The 12,766-nt window shown below is 36.9% G+C and overlaps 1 protein-coding gene and 1 pseudogene across 2 annotated transcripts in view; both read left to right on the top strand.

The window, feature by feature from the left end:
- The window catches only part of GRIP1 (glutamate receptor interacting protein 1), a 681,920-nt gene that overhangs the window by 535,243 nt on the left and 133,911 nt on the right, over window positions 1–12,766 (top strand). For both annotated transcript variants that reach the window (XM_090273572.1, XM_090273573.1), the window contains exons 4-5: window positions 793–938; window positions 9,885–9,968. In XM_090273572.1, coding sequence (XP_090129698.1) covers window positions 793–938; window positions 9,885–9,968 — 230 coding nt within the window. The remainder of the gene's footprint in view (window positions 1–792; window positions 939–9,884; window positions 9,969–12,766) is intronic.
- Window positions 3,555–3,968, top strand: LOC150012105 (ubiquitin-conjugating enzyme E2 H pseudogene; annotated as a pseudogene).

The following is a 12,766-nucleotide window of genomic DNA, read 5'->3' as shown; positions in this document are numbered from 1 at the left end:
GAGACGAATGTCACTGAAACCCAGTATTTATATCATTGTTTCTTCCTCACCGATCCTCTTCTTTATCACTCATGTTGTAAGCAATAAAGAGCAAAATAAGCTGATACTTTTTTTAGCAAATTCCCAGTGAAGATATTGAAAGCTGTGAAATATTCAAAAGACAGGTAGCAAAAGTGAGAGAGAATGGGAAGAAAGAAAAAAAGTTCTGGTGGGTCCATGATCAGGATATTCTACCTCCCAGAGAACCTACCCTTTATCAGCAGAGCAACTAAAAAACAAATCTCTGTATTTTGTTTCAGGGCACTCTTTAAAAATAGGGGAAAAAATGGGTTAGGAGAAAAAAATCCAAGACAGCAGCAGACCCAATGCAGGACTTTTTTTTTTTTTTCCTTACCCAAGTACAGGCTTATAGAGAGGGGAAGGTAGGGAGAGAGGGAGAAAAACATCAGTGCAAGTGAGAAACATTGATTGGTTGCCAATTGTATGCATCCTGTCCAGGGGTGAACCCACAACCTGAGCGGGTGCCCTGATTGAGAGTCAAACCCCAGACCTCTCGGTTTAGGGCTCAGCACAGGACTTCTAAAGGTTAACAGTAGCAGGAGTAAAAGGGATCCACTGAGTTTCTCACCCACTGTGGCTGCATTCCCACTGTCAGGAGCCAGCCATAGCCCAGGAGGCAGGGACTTCTGCTTCATGGGTCTAGTGTGCATAATCACAAAGGGAAAGTGGAAAGTAGTCGGACAGGCCTGTGGAGAGGAGGGGTCCACTGAAGCGACACTCCCTGTTTTGCAGAAGTGATCAGCTGGATGTAGGTGACTACATCAAAGCCGTGAATGGGATCAACCTGGCCAAATTCCGTCATGACGAGATCATCAGTTTGCTGAAGAATGTTGGGGAAAGAGTGGTGCTTGAAGTCGAATACGAGCTGCCACCAGTCTGTGAGTAACCAGAACCCAAGGCACAACAGCCGCACCATGGTTTTGCCTAAAACAATTGCTTCTCATTTTTTCCCTTTTGCCATCATTGTCTCATTACAGGAATGGCAGAGCATAGTTTCTTAATATTTAAAATTTATTTAACTTGATAAATGTAGAGCCTTCTCAGGAAGAATTGAAAAGAGCATGCATGACAATGATATTATATGGGACTCATGTTCCATTAAAGTGATCCATGAACACCGTATTTGCCAGTTAAACTATTTTAATAAACACTAAATATCTTTGTAAGTTCTGTGCTTAAGTTCCATCCAGGCTTTGTACTTAGTGACTAGGTTTAGGAAAAACATATTTAAAGTGTTTTATATTGATCCTTTATAGTTATGTTAATTTCTGAAGCATGAAAATAGATTAAGAACATGTTATTGTCAAGTAATAATTAATAATAATAATAATGTAACAAGAGCAGCCAACACATTTTGAGACCTTTCTAAATGTCTGACATTATACTGAAGCTGACGTGCATTGATAGACTTATTTCTCACCACAAGGACAATTAGCATAGCAGAGCTGAACTTTGGTGTCAATAGCCATGTTCAAATCCCACCTCTATCTTTTACTAGCTATGTACCTTTGAGAAAGTTCCTTAAGCTTTCTGAGTCTCAGTTTCCATATCTGGAAAATGATTATAATATTAGTCCCTACTCATCTGTTGTGAGGATTAAATGAGTTAGTATTTGTAAAGCACTTAGAACAGTGCTTGTCACTATAAAAATTTTTGATAAATAGTAAACACATAAATCAACCAACACTCAAAATAGGCATTATTATCATTATTATTCTCATTCTACTGAGGCTTAAATATTTTTCCCAGATTAGTAAACGGCAAAGTCAGTATCTGAACTCAGGATCCCTGACTCCAAAGTCCATATGATTCTTCATTGTGAGGTATATCTTATGCTATATGTTACTGCTGTCCTACATTTAAGCTATGCTATTCTAGAACCACCTCTCCAGTTATTAACCCTTTGAGTGCCATGTGTAATTCGAAATTTGTATCAACATGAGGAAAAAGTTATATCAATATATAACCTGAGGTACAAAAAAAGAAAACAAAATATAAAATATGAATTATTCCATTGTTATTTACATTTATAGCCATTGGAAAAAGAGTTGCTGGGAGCGACGCTGGCACTTTTCGGAAATTTTTGTCAGCGTCACTCGCAGTGATGTTGGCACTCAAAGACTTAAGCTACTGACATGGATGCTATTCTGAGAAAGCTCTTTGCTTTTCTGTACTGGTGGGAACTCAGACTGAATATTAATAATCAATAACAATTTATTTGTTTAGCAGTGATTTATTGAGCATTTACTAGGTTCTCACTACCACTATGTCCATCAATAGAGTTTACACTCTAACTGGGGAAGGCAGAAAACAAAATAAAACCACAATAAATAAGTTATATAGCATGAATGTCATGGGGAAAAGAAAGAGCAAGGAGAGCTGGGGTTTGCAATTTCAAATAGGGTAGTTAGCAACAGCTTCATTGGGAAAGTAACATGATCTGTGATGTGAAAGAGGTCAGAAATTTGGCTGTGTAGATTTCAGGAGCAAGAGAACTGCAGAAAGATGGAACAGCCTGAGCTAAGATCTGAAAGCAGGAGTGTATCTGGGATTGTTCTAGAAACACTGGGGGTGGGGGGTGCTGGAGCAGAGTGAGCATGAAAGGAAGTACGAGAGGAGGTCAGACAGGTAAAGGATGAGGTATTTTTGTAGATCATCGGAAGGACCTTACATTTTGCTCTGAATGATACAGGGGCTGAGGAGTGACGTGATCTGATTTATATTTTCAAAGGCTCCCTCTGGCTGCTGTGTTAGAATAGACTGCTATGGCAGGGATAGAAGCTGAGAGACTAGTTGCGGGGGCTATTGCGTGATTCAGGTGAGAGGTGGTAGTGGAGACAGAGAAAAGGCATCACATTCTTGATCTACTCTGAAGGCAGAGCCAACAGGATCTTCTGACAGATTTGATGTGGGTCATGCAGAAACAGAGGAGTCAAGGACCACCCTGGGTGCTGAGCCTACGCAACCGGAAGGATAGAGTTGCCATGGAAGGGGTGGCTAAGGAGATGGGCAGTGTTGACTTGTGAGGGGAAGAGCAAAAGTTCATTGTTTAAAATGCTACAGTTGAGGTGCCTATTTGACATGCAAAGAAGAAATATCAAGAGCTGGAGACCTGGCATGGAGTTTGGGAGAAAACTCTGGACTGGAAATACAAGTTTAAGAGTAATGAGAGGGGGTCGGACAGCTGCGTCCTCCCCGAGCCCCTGGCTGTTCCTGATAAGGAAGAACACGGCGCATGCCAGCGTGCTGCCGTGTGCGGACACTTATGAACAGACACTCCCAGGCCCCAGTGTTGTCTTCAGAGTAAATTATTGACATTCGGAACGGCTGAACATTGGGAGAAAAAAAAAATCCTATGAAGTGGTGTTTCCTGATTTGCAAGGAGAGAACCAAGGCTCAGGGACATTGAGAGTAAGCATGAGGTTACAATCCTGGGAGGACTCAATGAATTTGTAGTGAAGTTCTATGGACCACAAAGAACACCATATGAAGGCGGAGTATGGAAAGTTAGAGTGGATCTTCCTGATAAATACCCTTTCAAATCTCCATCTATAGGATTCATGAATAAAATTTTCCATCCCAACATTGATGAAGCATCAGGAACTGTGGGTCCAGATGTAATTAATCAAACTTGGACAGCTCTCTACAATCTTAGCAATATGTTTGAGTCCTTCCTGCCCCAGTTGTTGGCCTATCCCAACCCCATAGACCTTCTCAATGGTGATGCTGCAGCCATGTACCTCCACCGACCAGAAGAATACAAGCAGAAAATTAAAGAGTATACCCAGAAATACGCAATGGAGGAGGCGCTGAAAGAGCAGGAAGAGGGCACCGGTGACAGCTCATCGGAGAGCTCTATGTCTGACTTTTCGGAAGATGAGACCCAGGATATGGAGTTGTAGTAGAAAAAGCACCTGCTTTTCAGAAAGACTATTATTACCTAACCATGAGAGGCAGACTATAATATTCATATTTAAACAAAGCAATTTTTTATTACTAAACAGTTTTTATGAATAATAGCATTGATACATATATATTATATATCACCCTTTAGATCTTGATTTCTTGGTCATTTCTGAGCCTGAGGTGCATAGCATATTCCCACATTCCATTTTGGTAGCAATATGCAGTCTGAATGCATGCATTCATAAGTCAATTTGGCCAAGTCAGCCTGTGTACTACTGAATTGTCAAAAGAAATAGCCACTCTGATAGATAGACATGAGTAAAAATAACAGGAAAAAGTTGCTTCTTTTATTGATGGTTCCAAAGAAACCATCCAAACCAACCAGCTCTTGGATGTAAAGATAAAATAGTGCTTTTTCTAATGGAAAGGAAAGAACAGGGGAGGAAAGGCCTGCTACGAGGGCACGTATAGCCAGCCACGTCAGAGTCAGCTGCTCCTTCCTGTGAGTCCTAAGTGGCCCATTTCTGTGGAGTATCAGTGTAAACAGGGAACTAATTGGAGTGATGAAACTTAAAACAATTTTTGCCTTGGGTCTTGAGTACATTTTTATACGTGGATTCCTGCCCTTCTGGTTACCTGGCCCTGCAGCCACGAGTGTATAGCTTTGAAGAATCTTTGGAAAGTGTTTTCTGAACCCAATTCTTTCTCATGGGGTAGAGCTTGTAATCCAGACCGTTCCTCAGGGGACAGGACAGGAAGGAAAAAGTGACTGGGAAGATGTTTCTTCATCTAACACATGCAGAGTCACATCCTCAGCCACTTGGAGACTGCTACCCTAGACTAAGAGCTTTGCATTTGAGTGTGGTTGTGGGTTATTTTTGTTCTGGGGGGTTGGTTTGTTTTTTTTTGATGTGTGTGTGAATTGTGCTTAGACAGGTTACAGATTTCATCATCACCTGCCAATAGATGGCCTCCTCCTTGGACAGCCAATCAGTGGACCATGAGACTCTGGAAGAAGACATGTCTGGTGGCTGTGACTCCTGGGTTCTCTCATTCACCTTTTGGTTTTGGTTTTGGTTTTGGTTTTCCCTCCGCTGCTGCTCTTGGCAGCGGCCTGGTCATCATCTGCTTGTGGGAGCGGGAAACAGGTATTTTAGACCCAACACACATTCTGAATTTCAAATGGGTAATAATTGGAACAAATAAAGGTTCTTGTACCCAAAGTGACTCTACATGGGGAAGACGTAAATAAATTTTTTTTTTAAATGAGTAATGAGAATGTAGATGGTGTTTGAAGCTTTGGGACTAGATGACAGTACTCAGGGAATGAGTGTACATGACCATTCATGAGTTCTTATACTTATTATAAAATCTAATGTTGATTTTATAACAAAATCAGCTGAAGTCTGTGTTCAAAAACCTTGCTACACCATTTGTCATTTTCAGCAAGGGTAGGCAATAAAATCCAGCATTGAGAGCTTGGACTATGTCACTAGTTAAATGTTAGACTTGCCCCTTTCTATTTGTGACCTTGGACATGTGATTTAAAGTCTCTGAGCCTTGGGTTTCTCATCTATATAATAGATGTAGAATTTCTGTAAGAATTCAAGCCTATGGTTATATAAAGTATTTAGATCATTATCATATACTTGGCAAGCCATAGTACATTAGTCATTACTAACATTTTTATTATTATTATTCAGAAAGTCCTGTGTTTTCTTGAACTTCAAAAGAGTGTTTGCTTTGAAATCACTACCTCAAACCATTGCCCAGGAGTTAAGAGAAGCCAGATATCTAGAGCCAATGCTCCTTGATTTAACATTTTAACTCCACTGGGAATATGAATATCAATAAAACACAACCTCTTCCTAAAAGGAGCTCTTAGGATAGCTTTCCAGGGGTAAGAACAATAGAGGAGGTTGGCCAAGTTTGGGGTGATCCAGAGCTGGGGTTTCTGGGGAGATCTGAAAGAGGCTATGTAGATCCAGTGGGAAAAGGAACTTTCCAGGCAGAGACTCCAGCACAGAGGTAAGAACATAGCCCAGTGCACAGGTTGCACTACAGAGTGGAGTTGCTGGAGCCCACAGGGAAAAACAGAGGCCTGGACAGGGATGAAGCCAGCAACATAAACAGGCACCGAACAATGGGGTCCATGTAAGCTAAGCCATGTTGGTGGATATTGGATGACGTCAAGTGGGCAATAAAGAGGCTTGAGGGTCTTTCAAAGCCAAGGAACAAACATCACCAGATGTGAGTTTTTAGACACATCATTTTAAGAAGCCAAATGGAAAATAGATCAGAAGCTATAAGCTGAAGGCTATTACAATTAAAAAAAAAGAAAAAAAAAAGAAGTCATATCTTGAATAAATATAGCATTAGTAGGGTTAAAGGGGAGAGGGTGGCTAGCAGATGTATTCAGAGGTTAAAACCTATCATGACTTGGTGATTATATGGCATTTTCTTCTTCATGCAATAGATCTGATGGGAAAAGAGAAAAAATAGTTTTAAACACAAAAGTGTGAATGTTAGAGTAGATAGCAGATGGAAGAGTCTATTCTCTAAGGATTATCTCTGTCATTTTCTATTATGTTTTGATAAATTAATAAGATCTTTGTGTTCAGGGGAGTTGAAGGGATTAATAAGCCTCCCTTCACTGAGCTCAGGCAGCCAGAGCAGGAGCAGACCACCAGCAGAGAGGCCTGAGTGGAGAGCTGACTGCTGAGGACAAGTCGTGCAAGGTTGAGACCAGTAACTCCTTCAAGTAACACAGCAATTTGATACTCAGCCAACCCCAGAGTCTAGAAAAAAGTGGAGGAAGGGTGTGCGTGCATGTGTGTGTGACCTGTAGATGAAAAATGGAACTGTGATCTTGGGCAAACCCCTTACCTTCCCTAAGATTCAGTTTCTTTATGAAGATGAAATGGTTGATCCACATGAACTTGAAAGTTCTTTTTGACTTTAAAATTATGTGGTTTGAGACTATGTTTAGAGAGAATGTTACTAAACAGTAGCAGGTATTTATGTATTAAAATTTAGAGTAATGCCTTCAAATTAATACCTAAAGAATTTTAAATATTATATAATCCTCACCCCCTTTTTTTTTTAACACCAAAAATTATTTATCCATAAGCTTAAATAGTTGGGAAGAGTGTAATTTCTGGCATTATGTTTGCTTAATACATCTTTAATATTGCTTAATTCTGTTTTTAGTCAAATGTTAGAGCTAACATATTTTATGGAATATGTTGTTTGTGGAAAATGCCACAGGGATTGGCAAAGACAGTCTTTACTGTTCGACCTTCAACTAAATCAGACTAATTTTTTATCAGGAGTCCTTTAATTCAAATAGATGTGTTAAAACATGTCTCTCTGGCAGCCTTCTTTCTTCTCAATTCTAACTCTAAGAGAGATAGACATAATGATGATGATGATGATGATGATGATGATGATGATGATGATGTCTCAGATCTCTTCCACCTGCTTCATTCTGGAGTTCAGTCTGACGGAGCAGCAGCTACCCCGGGAAAGCTTCTCCTGTGGCAGTGACAGAGGGGAAACACTTCCAGCCACTGCTTATATCTCTTAACATCCCATTGGCCAAAGCAAGACCTTATGTTGGCAAGCCCAGCATAAGGAGGTAGAAGAGAACACAATTCCAATTCTCCTGTTGAGGTAGGAGTTGAGGAGGCAGGGAAGCAGTATATAATTTAGAAAAATCTAATCTGCTATAATAAAATAATATGAATATGCATATAAACATGCATATTCACATATAGAAACAAGGGACATTGATACATTTAAAATAATAAGGAGCAGTATTTCTTCACTGTGAAATTGGTTTCTACCTAGCCCTTCTATGTATCAGATTTGATTCATGGGGAAACCCTTTAATTGGATCTTTATGCCCCCGTGCACACATGTGAAGTAATGAGTAAAACTCACATGGCAATATAGGATCTCTTGGTTCTGAATATAAAAACATAGTCACCAAGAACCAGTCATATAAATAAAACTTATAAATACCAATTCTGTCTCAATAACTATTAAAATATAGTCAGCATTGACATTTGTCTTTGTCATTAATGAACATCAATAGTGTGGATAATCTAAAGCTGTAGCTAATCCTAAAAGTCTTTATATTGACTTCAAATTTGTTTGTAAGACTTGGTGGTCAGCAAGATTTAGCTCAAAAAATTAAAATTACCATACTTTGCATTCCCAGAGCAGACACCCAGCCAACAAGGACAGGTGGTCCAGAATTAGATCTGGTTGTATATATTGAATATTGACTTAATGATTAAATAAAATAATATTTGTAAATTACTTTGCAGAGTTTCTGGCACACAGTGAATGTTCATTAATTATTTCTTCCCATATCTTTTCCTTTTCTCCCTTACCAATAGAACAGAAAGATCATGTTCTTTACCAATTTCTTCAAGTGGCTTGTTGGGTCATAGAAATAAGAAAACATTTGGCTTAAACTCAATCTTTTATTTAATTAAAACTGTATCTCAACAGTTTCATCTAGTTGTATGTACTATTCCTGGCTGATTGGAATAAACTGAAATTCCCCCGATAGCAAGAATATGGCATTTAATTAAATCAGCAGTGTACTAAAACATTTGGTCAGATGTAGGTTTATGTTGTTTTTCAGCAGATCCAAGTTCTTATTATACTTTATGTCCCAGCTGGATGTGTGCAGGTCTGCATATTTAGCTGTGTACTTTTCATAATCATGTTCATTCCTTTGAGGAATTCAGAATTTCTAATAAAAATAATTGTAATTAATGCTTAATTAAAATTACCTCCTATTACTGTAAATGGAAAGAAGTGTTCTTTTCTAAAATGCCTTAAATCATGCCTATATATTTCTTGTTGATAGCTTTATATAATATAGCCTTCAAGATCCAGTAACAATGTAAAAATGTCATTGACATTTAATGAAAACAGCATTAGATAATTTGATATCATTGTACAAATTAAATATAAAGATCTAAAACCATCAAATTCTACAGTTTGCAAGCTTTTCTATCTCCATAAATAAAACCATTTTTGTATGCATAATGATAAAACATTAATTTGTGGAATTTTTTTGTTTTTAGCTCAGCAAGTGTAGTATATAAGAGAATTATTTGCTAGTTTCTTGAAAACAGTCACAGAATAACTTAGTGACTATACCTTTATACAACTATACCTTACGTACTATAATTAGAGATTGCAACGTGACAATGTAATTTTATTTTGTGAAATGAGAGCAATAAACAGGGAAACACCACATAAGCATGAAGATATCAAGTAAAATTAAGTAGTTATTTATTTTATTAGTCAGTAGTAATATTTTGAAGGTACTTAGGATTTCTTTTGCTCTCCAAGTTTCATTTGCATTGCTGATATCTTTGCATCATGTCAGAAAATCTATTTGTATCAGCCTAATCTATTAATGACAATTTGAGAATAATACTTTTTCTTCCTTTGCTAGCTGCAAAAATAAAAATAAATACATTAATTGTTTCATAAGTTTTACAAAAATCATATTATTTTTGCATTTCACAAAGGAAAAACAATTCTATTTCTCATATGAAGAGTGTTTCTCTTGTTCTACAGAATTTTAACAATGTGAATGTTACCGTCTCCCTACAAACTGCCTGTATAAGAGAAAAGGAAATGTCTGTGATTTTGATTCCACATGAACCTATATAAGCCAGTTATGTAGATACCTCTTTTATGGTGTTTGTATGTCATTCCAAATATTTTTCTAACATTTTCTTTGAAAATAAATTATTGCTGTTTTATTACTCAAAACAAGAATTATTTGCAACAGGAATCTTCTTCTACATTTTATGCCAGGTCAAAAAATGTAGAATTCTTTTTATGACTTAAGACTTATGTTTTTTTCCCTCTCTCTTTTCTGCATCCAGCTGTCCAAGGATCGAGTGTTATTTTCCGAACAGTGGAGGTCACATTACATAAAGAAGGCAATACCTTTGGTTTTGTAATACGAGGTAGGTGATGGTTAGAAAATATCCACCACCAGATATTCTTGGAGAATTCATCTATGAAATATAGGGAGGGAACTAGAGAGTCATCCTCAAAAATATTGATGTTTCCAGCACATAAAGTAACCTAATAATATTTGCACCCACTCTTCACTAAAGAAAAAAAACACAATGATTGGGAATCTAAGTGGAATCCAAATGACCTAGCTCTATTTTCAGTCTATTAATGCAGAGCAAGAACTCACTAGCTGTAGACCTTGTCTATTCACAGTCATTCTACTTATTTGCCACTTCTCAACATGTCTTTCACTTTCCCTTTATACTTCTCTATCACTGAGTCAGAAACATTGATGAGTGATGGTTGGCAGAGAGCAGGGAGGGGGGAATGAGCAAAAAAGAAGTGGAATAAGAAAAACAAATTTCTAATTACAAAATAAGCCACAGGGATGTAATATATAGCACAGGGAATATAGTCGATAATATTGTAATAACTTTGTGCAGTGACAGATCGTTACTGGACTTTATCTTGGTGATCAATGCATTAGGTATATAAATGTTGAATAACTATGTTGTACACCTGAAACTAATGTAATATTGTACACTAATATAATATTATAGTTTAAATTCTTTAAAAAGATAAAAACAAAAATTAAAAAGTCATTGTTGCCATAAATCCCTGAGTTCATAATCTCAATAAAGATGGTTGTTTCCTTTGGAAAACAATGTTGATAAGTATGGCTTGATCTTATTTAATACATTAGGATTAAGCAACTTTTTATTCTCCTGAAATATTGTTATTGTAGCTTTCTAAAAATGGATTAAAGGTCATCTAATCCCTTCAGCACCTATGTACACCAGCTCAACTCATCTTAATATGAAATGAGATGACATTAATAATAAAGGTTTCAAGTGACTCTAACTTGTCCATGAAACCATTATTTCTGAGCTGTAATTTTGGCTTTTTATATTCTATTTTTCTCATTAGCAGTTTTATCCCTTAAAGACTACACAGATATTAACAACTTATAATTCCCACTGTGAAAGTGAGGTTCGATAGGGAACTATATAGGCAACAAGGATATTTTAGGATTTCACATTTCTTGATTTTTTTTTTGCTTTTGTCTATTATACATTGTATTTTACAACAGTCAAAATTCTACCCAAATTATTAAAACATTAATTAAAATTAACCACATCTCTTAATAAATATACAAACATCAAGGAATAAAAGAGATGGTTCACTCATATAGACCTGTCTTAAATGACTGAGCTTTCAGCATTAGATTTCATTCTGCATCAATCATTTAGCAAATCAATCAATCAAATTTTTATTAAGGATACGTCAACATGTCACATAGTACTAAGTACTCTAGAATCATAGGACAGGACCCCTATCTACAGTAAATTATAGTCCAGTGAATTTAAGACATAAATTGATAAAGTGCTCACGTAAGTGGTAGCAAAAATGGGCACGAGGAACTGACTGTGTGGTTTAGACCAGTAGTTATTACAGTTTCTAACCAAGTCATAATTTACCTTAATAATTTACCTTTACCATTTGCAAATTTCCATGTAAAAGAACTAGGTAAATATAATGAAACGTCAGTGTACAAGTAATTTTAGCACAAGAGTGGAGTATACCAATCTGCATATGAAAGACAGGCACTTGCATCTAATGCCTACAAGCCTAATTATTGGGAAGCTGCAGTAAAAGTATTGCTGGTTCAAATATTTGTCACTAGTTGCTGTATGGTTAATCAATAACCAATCAAATTGCTAATGAAAAAGCTAAACCAACAGTAATTTATCATTAAGAACTTTTAAAAAGTACTTAAAATCCACAACCACCTCAAGACAACTGATGATATAATGTTAACAAAATGTTCTCCGCACAGTTTGCAGGAATTTCAAGTATCTGTTTGTGCATGCATAGTAAAAGTCTTTTGATATGAGCCTGGAATACTACCTGGTACATTGTTGGTACTTAATGAATGAATGAATAAACAACAGACTGTTGCCTAGAATTGTGTAGACATCAGACTTCTTAGTATTATACTGATTTTAAAACCTTAGGATTAATGAACCCATTTTAGTATGCAAGTTACATATTTTTGTAGGCTTTAATAATCCCCTTAATATGTTGGTCGAACATAAAAGTTTGTGGAATTTTGCATAATTTTTCAATGAGAATCAAATACAGAACTCATATTTTTAGATCAGTTTGAGATTTATCTGGAGGCTCTTTCTGGCTCAAAAGGTGGCCACCATCCATTTCTTAAGAATCATTGAATAAAATTTTTTAAATGTAGGAAACAAAAGAAAGAGCCCTGGCTGGTGTGGCTCAGTGGACTGAGCACCAGTCTGCAAATCTTAGGGTTGCTGGTTCGATTCCTAGTCAGGGCACATACCTGGGTCAGGTCCCCAGTTGGGGGCGTGGGAGAGGCAACCACACATTGATGTTTCTCTCCTTCTCTTTCTTCCTCCCTTTTCCTCTCTCTAAAAATAAATAAATAAAATTTTAAAAATGTAGAAGAATCATTGGTTCATCACAAAAAGAATTGCGGAGTAAAATAGTACTGTGGACAGATGTTATCAATGGCAGATATGCATTACAGTGGCATAGATATTGAGCTAAACTTAGGTCTATGGAGACTACCAGGTCATTCAGAAAGGAAGATTTTGCAGATGGAACATATTCATTTAGTACTAGAGAATTTTTTCTTAACCAGTCAGAATGGGTCTTAGAACAATAAAACTGGCTTTTAGCTACTGAATGGCATTACATTTCCAATGATATGTCACAT

The sequence above is a fragment of the Furipterus horrens genome, unplaced genomic scaffold (genome assembly GCF_987537825.1).
Source record: "Furipterus horrens unplaced genomic scaffold, mFurHor1.1.pri manual_scaffold_4, whole genome shotgun sequence".
Classification (NCBI taxonomy): Eukaryota; Metazoa; Chordata; class Mammalia; order Chiroptera; family Furipteridae; genus Furipterus; species Furipterus horrens.
Note: the sequence above shows the minus strand (reverse complement) of the source record. Positions and strands in the feature narration are given on the sequence as shown.